Raw genomic sequence first — 15,700 nt, forward strand, 5'->3', positions numbered from 1 at the left:
GTTCATTCTCTGTTTACCCCCATCACAGGCTGTCACAACTCCTCTGAGTGACCCTGCATAATCAATTACTCCTTCAGAGATCATTACGGTCATCTAAGTAGCTCAATTCATTAAATATGTTTCTTTGCATGGAACAAATGTCCGGGTTTGCATCTTGTCCCTGTCGTTGGTGTGCATCGCGTGTGAAATTGTCTCCCATGAGCACATGGCAAAGTTAAAGTCGTCTTTATAGTGTTGTTTATGGAGAAATTGAGAGCCTTTGAAATGCTCGTCATGTGAAATAGAAAAGATGGGTTACTGTAGAGAAGCACAATTAGTCAACCATTAGAAGAACTGTCCCAAAACATACATAGAACATACGGTACATAGAACATGCTGTCCAACCAACTGGTACAGTTACTATCAACCTACTGTTATAGTTACTATCAACCTACTGTTATAGTTACTATCAACCTACTGTTATAGTTACTATCAACCTACTGTTATAGTTACTATCAACCTACTGTTATAGTTACTATCAACCTACTGTTACAGTTACTATCAACCTACTGTTACAGTTACTATCAACCTACTGTTATAGTTACTATCAACCTACTGTTATAGTTACTATCAACCTACTGTTATAGTTACTATCAACCTACTGTTATAGTTACTATCAACCTACTGTTATAGTTATTATCAACCTACTGTTACAGTTACTATCAACCTACTGTTATAGTTACTATCAACCTACTGTTATAGTTACTATCAACCTACTGTTACAGTTACTATCAACCTACTGTTATAGTTACTATCAACCTACTGTTACAGTTACTATCAACCTACTGTTATAGTTATTATCAACCTACTGTTATAGTTACTATCAACCTACTGTTATAGTTACTATCAACCTACTGTTATAGTTACTATCAACCTACTGTTATAGTTACTATCAACCTACTGTTATAGTTACTATCAACCTACTGTTACAGTTACTATCAACCTACTGTTATAGTTACTATCAACCTACTGTTACAGTTACTATCAACCTACTGTTATAGTTACTATCAACCTACTGTTATAGTTACTATCAACCTACTGTTACAGTTACTATCAACCTACTGTTATAGTTATTATCAACCTACTGTTACAGTTACTATCAACCTACTGTTATAGTTACTATCAACCTACTGTTATAGTTACTATCAACCTACTGTTATAGTTACTATCAACCTACTGTTATAGTTACTATCAACCTACTGTTATAGTTACTATCAACCTACTGTTATAGTTACTATCAACCTACTGTTACAGTTACTATCAACCTACTGTTATAGTTGCTATCAACCTACTGTTACAGTTACTATCAACCTACTGTTATAGTTACTATCAACCTACTGTTATAGTTACTATCAACCTACTGTTACAGTTACTATCAACCTACTGTTATAGTAACTATCAGCTTAATGTTACAGTTACTATCAACCTACTGTTATAGTTACTATCAACCTACTGTTACAGTTACTATCAACCTACTGTTACAGTTACTATCAACCTACTGTTATAGTTACTATCAACCTACTGTTATAGTTACTATCAACCTACTGTTATAGTTACTATCAACCTACTGTTATAGTAACTATCAACCTACTGTTATAGTTACTATCAACCTACTGTTATAGTTACTATCAACCTACTGTTATAGTTACTATCAACCTACTGTTATAGTTACTATCAACCTACTGTTATAGTTACTATCAACCTACTGTTATAGTTACTATCAACCTACTGTTACAGTTACTATCAACCTACTGTTATAGTTACTATCAACCTACTGTTACAGTTACTATCAACCTACTGTTATAGTTACTATCAACCTACTGTTATAGTTACTATCAACCTACTGTTATAGTTACTATCAACCTACTGTTACAGTTACTATCAACCTACTGTTATAGTTACTATCAACCTACTGTTACAGTTACTATCAACCTACTGTTATAGTTACTATCAACCTACTGTTACAGTTACTATCAACCTACTGTTACAGTTACTATCAACCTACTGTTATAGTTACTATCAACCTACTGTTATAGTTACTATCAACCTACTGTTATAGTTACTATCAACCTACTGTTACAGTTACTATCAACCTACTGTTACAGTTACTATCAACCTACTGTTACAGTTACTATCAACCTACTGTTACAGTTACTATCAACCTACTGTTATAGTAACTATCAACCTACTGTTATAGTTACTATCAACCTACTGTTATAGTTACTATCAATCTACTGTTATAGTTAAAAATAAATGAAACAAATTGTGGCATGTGGTCAGTGGAGGTGCAAATAATATGAATCAGTTTGCCTGTTGAAGAGCCACACGGTAAAGACAGTTAGTGTGGGAAGGTGTCAGATCTGATTGTGCGAGCAGCATTTGCAGAACTGTTTGTTATTCCTCCACTAATGTTATGTAATGTACTGTACTGTAATTCAATTAATCTGTTTTGGTCCTTTAAATAATTCCGGATTGTGATGGTGGCAGGTGTTTAACATATCAGGGATCTCTGATTTAGTTATTTTGATTATCTGACTTTGTAACAAGTGAATGTTGGACAGAAGTTTGACAAGGAGCCCATATATATTGGTTCTTGAACAAACTTTACAAGTATGCTAATTCTCAAATTCACTTCATTTTCCCTTCAGGCATGTCTGTCTGAGTTAAACTCGGCTCCTTGGCTGAATGTGTTGGGACAGAAGTATGGCCTGAACACACTGGAAAGTGATATATTCTGGGACCATGGATGAAAATTAACTAAATAGATTTCATCCAGTACCAGTTGAACTACACTGAGTGTACTAAACATTAATAACATCTGCTCTTTCCATGACATAGACTAACCAGGTGAATCCAGGTGAATGTTATGATCCCTTATTGATGTCACTTGTTAAATCCACTTCAATCAGTGTAGATGAAGGGGAGGAGACAGGTTAAAGAAGGATTGTTAAGCTTTGAGACAATGGATTGTGTAAGTGTGCCATTCAGAGGGTGAAGGGGCAAGACAAAATATTTAAGTGCCCTTGAACGGGGTATGGTAGTAGGTGCCAGGCATACTGGTTTGTGTCAAGAACTGCAACGCTGCTGGGTTTTTCACGCTCAACAGTTTTTCATGTGTATCAAGAATGGTCCACCACTCAAAGGACATCCAGCCCAACTTGACACAACTATGGGAAGCATTGTAGTCCTCTGTAGCTCAGTTGGTAGAGCATGGCGCTTGCAACGCCAGGGTTGTGGGTTTGTTTCCCACGGGGGGCCAGTATGAAAATGTATGCACTAACTGTAAGTCGCTCTGGATAAGAGCATCTGCTAAATGACTAAAATGTAAATGTCAACATGGGCCAGCATCCCTGTGGAACGCTTTAGACACTGTGTAGAGTCCATTCCCCGAAGAATTATACTCAGTGTATATTACTATTTTCAAAGACATGCACTTCTAAGCCTTTCAATAAAATGTCTGTTAGTGTTTTCTGTAATGTATTGGTTGTGGATATGATAGGAGGAACCTCACCCATTGATCGAGATGTAGTTGTCCCTGATTGCACTGACTTTGCTCACAGGTGCTTGTTTGAAGAAGTGTACTTACTGTGATCAAGATGTGGTTGTCCCACTGGCTATCCTAAGTTGAATGCACCAATTTGTAAGTCGCTCTGGATAAGAGCATCTGCTAAATGACTTAAATGTAAATGTAAATGTAATGGAGGAGTCCAAGCCGCCAGTGGCCAGATTTTACCCTCCTCCACCTCGCATGTAAATCCACAGCATGCCAGACCTCTTAAAGCAAGATTTGTGAAATTATGGTTGAAGATGTTTTGGAGTATTTACTTGCAAATTATTTATATGGAGGCGCTGGTAAATGGTTTGGGATTCATTCAAGGCTTTTACAGTAAGTTTTAGTTGTATTCATGGCATGATCATCTGCAAATACCTTGGTTCTTGTCATTGCAAGGATGGTCATTATTTCACAGGATTGCAGTGCTTTGGATACATTCTGCTTGACATTCCTGTTCTAAACTGTTGTAGTGCAATGCTGAGGACTTTTGACTCTCCGACAAGCTATTAATTTGAATGGCTTCAGACAGTTTCTATGCTCGAACATGACTGTGTTTCTTTGCCTCAAAGCCTTGGAATGAGAAGTTAATATTCTTCTCTGAGGTATTTGAACACAAAAGAAATGCCTTACATGAAAGATATTCCCAGAGAGAGTGTTTCGAGGACTCAATGTGAGCATTGTGATATAGACTGTGATGCCATCGCCAAGTCAAGTGTTTATGTTCCTGGAATGCGTCTTCTCTTTGTAAAATGTGTACTTTATGTTCCAGTTTAGGATTAAGGATAACTGGACATCAAACTGTGATTTGTGAAGACAGTGCCAAACGATTGTATATTTATTTACCTTTTTTTTTTTTTATACAACTCTTGTTTGATGTTTTGTATTTCATGGAATGCTATAGAATGACAGTCATTCCACTGTGATTACATGCTTATAAATGTATCTTGTGAGGATATAATTGCTCTGGAATGGTCCATCATTCCATCAGAAGCTGTCGGACTGTCATCCCACTCTGAGGCTGCTGAGTTCATGGAGTACTGAAGCCTGGCAGATTATGGAGAAATCCAATATGGGAGGCATGCCTTTATTTTGAAGAGCTGTGCTTAGAGTGTGATCTCCATTGGAATGAGGAGTCTTCTAGAATGGCAAACACCTCAGTCCTCTCATGTATTTACCCACTTGGATCTCAGCATACTCTCACCTCACTTTCACTCTTCGTATATATTTATCCAGCAGGGGCTCCAGGCAGAGCACTCCTGTGTGATTTGGACCCACTGCTCCCTCTCCGGAGGCTGAGGTGTGATTTGGCCACAGAGGACTCCATGTTAATAATTATGTGCCAAAACTCTTCTCCCTTCCTCATGTTGTGTAGGGAAATCTTCCTGTTCAACTCAACTCCCTGTCTAACAGATGACACATTTATGGTCGGAAAATCTAGAGAAATACTGGGTCAAAGAAAATAGTGGCTTTGTCTGAACTTTCTCTGCTCTCTTTTATGCCGTTGACATACAGATAGGGCAAATATTGTCTCATTCCATTGGCTGTGTGGGTTGTGTTTGTTCTGTAAGGTGTGTGTGTGGGTGCACAGTGCGCACGTGTGCTTGTGTGTCTGTGTGTGCTGTCATGCCCCTAAGCTTTGTGTGGAGGGGAGATTTGTGGGTCATAAGCACGCTGTGCAGACACATGCAACCACTGCCCTCTGTTTGCTCTTTCACTATTGTTTTGTTAAAGTCTGAGGGATCCAGACCAGGGATTCAAGCCCTTCTCAGACTGTACTGGTTATCTATTGTAGCTGTCCTATCTCAAGTCTGCTTCAAGGAAGTTTACTTGTGGGAAGAAAAACCTTGGCCAAACGTTGACCATAGACAGGGATTCTCAACTTTGTTGACATAGGGACCATGATACTGTAACATGAGGTAAACCTCACACACTTTAGATATGGTGGGTTATGACAGGAACTTTATAACTGTTTGCTATAAGACAACACCACTTTCCTGGACTTTTGAGTTAATAATATTCACAACTGATAAAGAAGTCCACTAAACAGCCATTGTTACATGCGTACCAGACAGGTTCAGAGTGGGTAACATACAGGATTAGAGCTGTAGACTTGAATAATTCCAAGTGTTAGTATTGGAGCTGTGACGAATGGGCCTGGTTGTGTTTGTCCTCAGGGCCACAGCATCGTGTGTAGAGGACTCTCCTCTAGCAAACTCCATGCAGATGAACAGTGATGGCCACAGAATCACACCCACCTGAACAGTAAGAACACACAGTGGAACATATGATGATCTACATTAAACATCTAAAGGCCACTCAGAAAATTATGCTTTTTTTATGAAAGGTCTTCATTTATACATGTGTTATGATTGAGTTGTGCTTGTATCTAATGCAAATGCATTACTGTATTCATTAGTCATATTTGAAATGATGTGATGATAATTAACTTAATAACCATCATTGTTTGATTGTGTAGTTCAGTCGATGAAGTGGTAAACACGGAGCAAGTGCTGAACTCCCTGGAGAGGATCATTCTCACCATCTTCCTCACCATCATCATCATCATGACTGTTCTGGGGAACCTGCTGGTGATGGTGGCGCTCTGCAAGGACAGACAACTACGGTAAGAAAACTTCCTGTTTACATGTAGGTCCCATCCTGTCAAATCAAAGTGGTCAGAGGAGAAAATGTGACCCCTTTAGAGTGTGGTTTTTACCACAGAAGCTAGGTTTCCATCCAATTGGCAACAGATTTTCATGCAAATATTCTAAAATCAGGATAAAAACATACGCATTTTCCCACCAGAGATGTGTTTCCATCAGGCTGTGCGTGATGATGTAATGCACATACAAATATTTCCATGTACCGAATAAAAAATACAAGTTAAATTGGTTTCCATCGCATTTCCAACTCTATATGCTTTATATAGCGAGTGTGCCCACTCTGGTATTGGCACGTGTATTCTAGCCAACAGCGCGCAGGGCGCAGATTGTGCGCTGTTGGCTAGAGCGCACGTATAGTTTACATGCTGAGATTATTATGGATAAAATAATGAGATTTTATTTGTCAAACGGCAGCCAAGCATCGATGATCATGTCACCAGAATAAGACCCTCGCTATTTAATGGAAAGGAGCATCAAGCTCATCACCTTGCACTTTCACCACCCTGTGAAGTTCATCATAATTTATTTCATCTGTAGCCTAATAAATTGCATGCTTTCCCGACAAGTCGTAATGGGAGGACCACACAACATATCATCGAGTGACTCCAAGTTTACTTCAAAGGTTATTATATCCTATTTGCACATAAAAGCGTTTCCACCTACATTTCTCGCATAATTCATTTTACCGAAACCTTGTCTAGTGTATTTTGTTTTGTCAACATTTGGAAAAATGTCTGTTTCCATCAGACCTGTCATGACATTTTTTATCCAACATCTACTTTACTCGCATAAAAAGGTTGGATGGAAAGCTGGTTAGAGATAGATACTGTACTTTATAATGGTGTTTACATCCTGTGTCCCACCATCTCTAGAGGACATTACCTTGCCGCTGTCTGTCACAACGTCTGTACATTTGCTTCTAGGGGATTCTCCCATGGTCCTTTTGTTAATAAGCGCACTGCTTTATATAAAATGACTTATATGAAATGATGTAAAAAATAATATTGAACAGAATCCAATTGAAGTAGGACGTGTGATGGACAGACTGGTAAATAGGCCACTTCCTGGCTATTGGGCAACGAACTTAGTAGCTGTTCTCACATCAGGCACTGGCATCCTTTCTGTCATGTTTTACGTTTAGCGATATGGTATTAAAGGGTAATTAGAGAGAAAAAAGGTTTGTTCTGTCTAGTGCAGATCAGTTGATAATTCTAACAGATAACACAAATATAATTCTCTTTGAATTCAACTCGTGCCTTTCTGGAAATAAATCAAAATGTTTTTGTTCCTCTTCTCCCTTTAGGAAAAAGAAGACCAATTACTTCATAGTGTCTTTGGCGTTTGCAGACCTCCTGGTTGCTGTGGTTGTCATGCCGTTTGCAGCCATTGAGTTGACCACAAGTCAGTGGAGGTACGGGGAGATATTCTGTCTGGTCAGGACCTCATTGGACGTCCTGCTGACCACTGCATCTATCCTACACCTGTGCTGCATAGCACTGGACAGGTGAGCAATGAACATAGTGAAAAACATCCCTTTTACTCATGGAAACATTTGTAAATATGTCAGCCAGCTATTGCAAACTTTTTCCACGTGCCTATCCCAGTCACCTTGATGCATCCGTTCAGCCTAATAGCCCTACACCTCTGTTAGCACCCAACTGTGTTAGAATTAGCATGTGTCTTGGATGGCCCTTCTCTAGCACCTCTTTGTCCTCTGTCCATAGCATATGGAAGCCTGTCATGGCTGACAGATGAGCAGCTATGTTGTCCTGTCCTGCACCTGCCCCATACGGTGAAAAGCCACTGTAGTGAGTCACCTGCTAGCTCAGTCCCTCACTCCAAACACAAATATGATTTATGCTTTTCCACAGGACCAATCATTCTTTTAGCTTCCCTGGGTGGAAATATGAGACATGAGTCATGACGAGAGGCCTGATTGGTCGTTAGAAGGATACTTATCGGGCCTCCCGAGTGGCGCAGCGGTGCTTGAGGCGTCACTACAGACCCAGGTTCGATCCCAGGCTGTATCACAGCTGGCCGTGAGTCCCATAGGGGTTTGGCGGGGGCGGGGGGGGGGGCTTTACTTGGCTCATTGCGTTCTAGCGACTCCTTGTAGCGGGCCGGGGCACCTGCAGGCTGACTTCGGTCATCAGTTGAACAGTGTTTCCTCCGACACATTGGTGCTTCCGGGTTAAGGAGCACGGTTTGGGGGGTCATGTTTCGGAGGACGCATGATTCGACCTTCGCCTCTCCCGATGAGGTGAAATTGGGAGAAAAAAGGGGTTAACAGAAAAAATAAGGATACTTATCTTTTTTTAAGTAGCCTATGAAGGGATGAGTCACTGCTTGTCTTTCTTACCCACCTACACTGAGTGTACAAAACATTAGGAACACCTGCTCTTTCCATGACATAGACTGACCAGGTGAAAGCTATGATCTCTTATTGATGTCACCTGTTAAATCCACTTCAATCAGTGTCGATGAAGGGGAGGAGACAGGAAAAAAAAAAAAGATTGAGACAATTGAGACATGGATTGTGTATGTGTGTGGGCAAGACAAAATATTTAAGTGCCTTTGAACGGGGTATGGTAGTAGGTGCCAGCCACACCGGGTTGAGTGTGTCAAGAACCGCAACGCTTTTCACACTCAACAGTTTCCCGTGTGTATCAAGAATGGTCCACCACCTGAAGGACATCCAGCAAACTTGACACAACTATGGGAAGCGTTGTAGTCAACATGGGCCAGCATCCCTGTGGAACGCTTTCGACACCTTGTAGAGTCCATGCCCCGACGAATTGAGGCTGTTCTGAGGGCAAAAGTGGGTGCAACTCAATATTAGGACGGTGTTCCTAATGTTTTTTACACTATAGGCCACAAGTAAATACCTAATATGTACATACCAAAATATGTACTAAGGGCTAAAGTCACCATACATGGTGAATTCAATAGAGGATGCCAATTTAGTTCATTATTTGTTTATGCAAGTCATGAGATTATTTTAGTGAATACGGAATTAGGAATGAGTCACCATTGGTAATATTTTGGTATGTACAGTTGAAGTCGGAAGTTTACATACACTTAGGTTGGAGTCATTAAAACTTGTTTTTCAACCACTACACAAATGTATTGTTAACAAACTATAGTTTTGACACAAGTAATTTTTCCAACAATTGTTTACAGACAGATTATTTCACTTATAATTCACCTTATCACAATTCCAGTGGGTCAGAAGTTTACATACACTAAGTTGACTGTGCCTTTAAAGAGCTTGGAAAATTCCAGAAAATGATGTCATGGTTTTATAAGCTTCTGATAGACTAATTGACATCATTTGAGTCAATTGGAGGTGTACCTCTGGATGTATTTCAAGGCCTACTTTCAAACACAGTGCCTCTTTGCTTGACATAATGGGAAAATCAAAAGAAATCAGCCAAGACCTCAGAAAAAAATGGTAGACCTCCACAAGTCTGGTTCATCCTTGGGAGCAATTTCCAAACGCCTGAAGGTACCACGTTCATCTGTACAAACAATAGTACGCAAGTATAAACACCATGGGACCACGCAGCCATCATACCGCTCAGGAAGGAGACGCGTTCTGTCTCCTAGAGGTGAACATACTTTGGTGTGAAAAGTGCTAATCAATCCCAGAACAACAGCAAAGGACCCTGTGAAGATGCTGGAGGAAACAGGTACAAAATAATCTATATCCACAGTAAAACGAGTCCTATATCGACATAACCTGAAAGGCCGCTCAGCAAGGAAGAAGCAACTGCTCCAAAACCGCCATAAAAAAGCCAGACTACGGTTTGCAACTGCACATGGGGACAAAGATCTTACTTTTTGGAGAAATGTCCTCTGGTCTGATGAAACAAAAATAGAGCTGTTTGGCCATAATGACCATCGTTATGTTTGGAGGAAAAAGGGAGATGCTTGCAAGCCAAAGAACACCATCCCAACCGTGAAGCACAGGGTGGCAGCATCATGCTGTGGGGGTGCTTTGCTGCAGGAGGGACTGGTGCACTTCACAAAATAGATGGCATCATGAGGAAGGAAAATTATGTGGATATATTGAAGCAACATCTCAAGACATCAGTCAGGAGGTTAAAGCTTGGTCGCAAATGGGTCTTCCAAATGGACAATGACCCCAAGCATACTTCCAAAGTTGTGACAAAATGGCTTAAGGACAACAAAGTCACGGTATTGGAGTGGCCATCACAAAGCCCTGACCTCAATCCTATAGAACATTTGTGGGCAGATCTGAAAAGGTGTGTGCGAGCAAGGAGGCCTACAATCCTGACTCAGTTACACCAGCTCTGTCAGGAGGAATGGGCCAAAATTCACCCAACTTATTGTGGAAAGCTTGTGGAAGGCTACCCGAAACGTTTGACCCAAGTTAAACAATTTAAAGGCAATGCTACCAAATACTAATTGAGTGTATGTAAACTTCTGACCCACTAGGAATGTGATGAAAGAAATAAAAGCTGAAATAACTCATTCTCTCTACTATTATTCTGACATTTCACATTCTTAAAATAAAGTGGTGATCCTAACTGACTTAAAACAGGGAATTTTTACCAGGATTAAATGTCAGGAATTGTGAAAAACTGAGTTTAAATGTATTTGGCTAAGGTGTATGTAAACTTCCGACTTCAACTGTATATATTAGGTAGATATTTGTGGCCTGTAGATAGAATTCAGAAAAACACTATCAATAGATGATGGGGTTTTTCCTCAGGTGAATATATGATGTTGTGATAATGTTGTGATATTCTATTGATAGGTACTATGCGATCTGCTGCCAGCCACTGGTGTACAGGAATAAGATGACGCCCTTGAGAGTGGCCCTGATGCTGGGAGGATGCTGGGTCATCCCCTCCTTCATCTCCTTCCTTCCCATCATGCAAAGCTGGCATGCCATCGGCATAGAGGACATTGTAAGTCTATAAGCAGCTGTGGTCAGCCTGTCTGTCTGATGGTTCTACTACAGACAGAGGCTTGCTCTGTAGTCTTATTCATTACATCTACAGTTGGAGTCGGAAGTTTACATACATTTAGGTTGGAGTCATTAAAATTAGTTTTTCAACCACTCCACAAATTTCTTGTTAACAAACTATAGTTTTGGCAAGTCGGTTAGGACATCTACTTTGTGCATGACACAAGTAATTTATCCAACAATTGTTTACAGACAGATTATTTCACTTATATAATTCACTGTATCACAATTCCAGTGGGTCAGAAGTTTACATACACTAAATTGACTGTGCCTTTAAACAGCTTGGAATATTCCAGAAAATGATGTCATGGCTTTAGAAGCTTCTGATAGGCTAATTGACATCATTTGAGTCAATTGGAGGTGTACCTGTGGATGTATTTCAAGGTCTACCTTCAAATTCAGTGCCTCTTTGCTTGACATCATGGGAAAATCAAAAGAAATCAGCCAAGACCTCAGAAAAACAATTGTAGACCTCCACAAGTCTGGTTCATCCTTGGGAGCAATTTCCAAATGCCTGAAGGTACCACGTTCATCTGTACAAACAATAGTACGCAAGTATAAACACCATGGGACCACGCAGCCGTCATACCGCTCAGGAAGGAGACGCGTTCTGTCTCCTAGAGATGAACATACGTTGGTGCGAAAAGTGCAAATCAATCCCAGAACAACAGCAAAGGACCTTGTGAAGATGCTGGAGGAAACAGGTACAAAAGTTTCTATATCCACAGTAAAACGAGTTCTATATCAACATAACCTGAAAGGCCGCTCAGCAAGGAAGAAGCAACTTCTCCAAAACCGCCATAAAAAAGCCAGACTATGGTTTGCAACTGCACATGGGGACAAAGATCGTACTTAGAACTGTTTGGCCATAATGACCATCGTTATGTTTGGAGGAAAAAGGGGGTACTTGCAAGCCGAAGAACACCATCCCAACCGTGAAGCACTGGGGTGGCAGCATCATGCTGTGGTGGTGCTTTGCTGCAGGAGGGACTGGTCCACTTCACAAAATAGATGGCATCATGAGGAAGGAAAATTATGTGGATATACAGTGGGGAGAATAAGTATTTGATACACTGCCGATTTTGCAGGTTTTCCTACTTACAAAGCATGTAGAGGTCTGTAATATTTTATCATAGGTACACTTCAACTGTGAGAGACGGCATCTAAAACAAAAATCCAGAAAATCACATTGTATGATTTTTAAGTAATTAGTTTGCATTTTATTGCATGACATAAGTATTTGATCACCTACCAACCAGTAAGAATTCCGGCTCTCACAGACCTGTTAGTTTTTCTTTAAGAAGCCCTCCTGTTCTCCACTCATTACCTGTATTAACTGCACCTGTTTGAACTCGTTACCTGTATAAAAGACACCTGTCCACACACTCAATCAAACAGACTCCAACCTCTCCACAATGGCCAAGACCAGAGAGCTGTGTAAGGACATCAGGGATAAAATTGTAGACCTGCACACGGCTGGGATGGGCTACAGGACAATAGGCAAGCAGCTTGGTGAGAAGGCAACAACTATTATTATTATAATTATTCTAAATTATTAGAAAATGGAAGAAGTTCAAGATGACGGTCAATCACCCTCGGTCTGGGGCTCCATGCAAGATCTCACCTCGTGGGGCATCAATGATCATGAGGAAGGTGAGGGATCAGCCCAGAACTACACGGCAGGACCTGGTCAATGACCTGAAGAGAGCTGGGACCACAGTCTCAAAGAAAACCATTAGTAACACACTACGCCGTCATGGATAAAAATCCTGCAGCGCACGCAAGGTCCCCCTGCTCAAGCCAGCGCATGTCCAGGCCTGTCTGAAGTTTCCTCCCGAGTGGCGCAGTGGTCTAAGGCACTGCATCGCAGTGCTAGCTGTGCCACTAGAGATCCTGGTTTGAATCCAGGCTCTGTCGTAGCCGGCCGCGACCTGGAGACCCATGGGGCGGCGCACAATTGGCCCAGCATCGTCCAGGGTAGGGGAGGAAATGGCCGGCAGGGATGTAGCTCAGTTGGTAGAGCGTGGTGTTTGCAACGCCAGGGTTGTGGGTTCGATTCCCATGGGGGGTATGAAAAAAATTAAAAGAACTGTAAGTCGCTCTGGATAAGAGCGTCTGCTAAATGACTAAAATGTAAAGTTTGCCAATGACCATATGGATGATCCAGAGGAGGAATGGGAGAAGGTCATGTGGTCTGATGAGACAAAAATATAGCTTTTTGGTCTAAACTCCACTCGCCGTGTTTGGAGGAAGAAGAAGGATGAGTACAACCCCAAGAACACCATCCCAACCGTGAAGCATGGAGGTGGAAACATCATTCTTTGGGGATGCTTTTCTGCAAAGGGGACAGGACGACTGCAACGTATTGAGGGGAGGATGGATGGGGCCATGTATCGCGAGATCTTGGCCAACAACCTCCTTCCCTCAGTAAGAGCATTGAAGATGGGTCGTGGCTGGGTCTTCCAGCATGACAACGACCCGAAACACACAGCCAGGGCAACTAAGGAGTGGCTCCGTAAGAAGCATCTCAAGGTCCTGGAGTGGCCTAGCCAGTCTCCAGACCTGATCCCAATAGAAAATCTTTGGAGGGAGCTGAAAGTCCGTATTTCCCAGCGACAGCCCCCGAAACCTGAAGGATCTGGAGAAGGTCTGTATGGAGGAGTGGGCCAAAATCCCTGCTGCAGTGTGTGCAAACCTGGTCAAGACCTACAGGAAACTTATGATCTCTGTAATTGCAAACAAAGGTTTCTGTACCAAATATTAAGTTCTGCTTTTCTGATGTATCAAATACTTATGTCATGCAATAAAATGCAAATTAATTACTTAAAAATCATACAATGTGATTTTCTGGATTTTTTTTAGATTCCGTCTCTCACAGTTGAAGTGTACCTCTGATAAAAATTACAGACCTCTACATGCTTTGTAAGTAGGAAAATCTGCAAAATCGGCAGTGTATCAAATACTTGTTCTCCCCACTGTATTGAAGCAACATCTCAAGACATTAGTCAGGAAGTTAAAGCTTGGTCGCAAATGGGTCTTCCAAATGGACAATGACCCCAAGAATACTTCCAAAGTTGTGGCAAAATGGCTTAAGGACAACAAAGTCAAGATATTGGAGTGGCCATCACAAAGCCCTGACCTCAATCCTATAGAAAATGTGTGGGCACAACTGAAAAAGTGTGTGCGAGCAAGGAGGCCTACAAACCTGACTCAGTTACACCAGCTCTGTCAGGAGGAATGGGCCAAAATTCACCCAACTTATTGTGGAAAGCTTGTGGAAGGCTACCCGAAACGTTTGACTCAAGTTAAACAATTTAAAGGCAATGCTACCAAATACTAATTGAGTGTATGTAAACTTCTGACCCACTGGGAATAAATCATTCTCTCTACTATTATTCTGATATTTCACATTCTTAAAATAAAGTGGTGATCCTAACTGACCTAAAACAGGGAATTCTTACTAGGATTAAATGTCAGGAATTGTGAAAAACAGAGTTTAAATGTATTTGGCTAAGGTGTATGTAAACTTCCGACTTCAACTTTAAATTGTTTATTTGCTGAATGTTTTCTACTAAATTGTTTTGTTGGTCCTTGAAAATGTGAACAGGACAGATGTTAAGTGAAGGACACATGGTTAAACCAACAAGCATAACATCTTTCTATTTGAATAACATTTCAAGTTCATTGGATGGGGATGTAGTAGTCAGTTCAATCATCATGTTCTTTGGGGAGAGCAAACTTACACAAGCCCTCTTCTAGTTCTAAAAACAGTACTATGACTCATTGTTTCACCTTTGACACCTGAAAAAACTTCCCTCTCTCAAATGGAGGCACTGATGGTTGTTTACAAATGTCAAATTACCCATACCACATATACGTGTCCTCTTAGTGCACTCAACCATCGTAAGACTAAAGCTACTACTACCATTTACATAGACAGACATAAACACCCAAGAGAATTCCAGGCACACAGCCTCTTGCTCTGAGACCTAAACACTGGAGTCAGTGCTGAGCACAATCCACAGCTACCAGTTTATAAACACAAATAATATGTCAACGTCTACCCGTTCAAAGTTTTTTGTAAGAGAGTCAGGAAACGGGCATTAGGCAGTCAGTCGTTGCACTCTCTCTGTTTACATACTGTTGGTTGAATGAGAAACAAGTACGTAACTATTGCATATGTGGATGTGGATACTACATAACGTGCCTCTTCCTGTATGTGGATCTGCTTGTTAATTGATTGTTTTCTCTCTGCATGCTGACTTCAGATAGAGCAGAGGAAGTTTAGCGGCAGCAGCAACGAGACCAACTGTGTGTTCGTGGTGAACCGTCCGTATGCTCTCATCTGCTCCGCTGTGGCCTTCTACGTTCCCCTGGGCCTCATGGTCCTGGCCTACCAGCGCATCTACGTCACCGCCATGGGCCACGTGCGGCAGATCGGCACGCTGCAGC

At 41.2% G+C, this 15,700-nt stretch overlaps 1 protein-coding gene across 1 annotated transcript in view; it reads left to right on the plus strand.

The window, feature by feature from the left end:
- The first annotated feature begins 5,763 nt into the window (after nt 1–5,763).
- si:dkey-247m21.3 (5-hydroxytryptamine receptor 4) overlaps nt 5,764–15,700 on the plus strand; it is a 10,335-nt gene continuing 398 nt past the window's right edge. Inside the window, exons 1-5 of the mRNA XM_041886852.2 lie at nt 5,764–5,854; nt 6,069–6,215; nt 7,559–7,759; nt 11,036–11,189; nt 15,517–15,700. The exon at nt 15,517–15,700 is cut by the window's right edge and continues 398 nt beyond it. Of these exons, the coding sequence (XP_041742786.1) occupies nt 5,826–5,854; nt 6,069–6,215; nt 7,559–7,759; nt 11,036–11,189; nt 15,517–15,700 (715 nt within the window). The 5' untranslated portion in view covers nt 5,764–5,825. The remainder of the gene's footprint in view (nt 5,855–6,068; nt 6,216–7,558; nt 7,760–11,035; nt 11,190–15,516) is intronic.

This window comes from Coregonus clupeaformis, chromosome 9, assembly GCF_020615455.1.
Source record: "Coregonus clupeaformis isolate EN_2021a chromosome 9, ASM2061545v1, whole genome shotgun sequence".
NCBI lineage: Eukaryota > Metazoa > Chordata > Actinopteri > Salmoniformes > Salmonidae > Coregonus > Coregonus clupeaformis.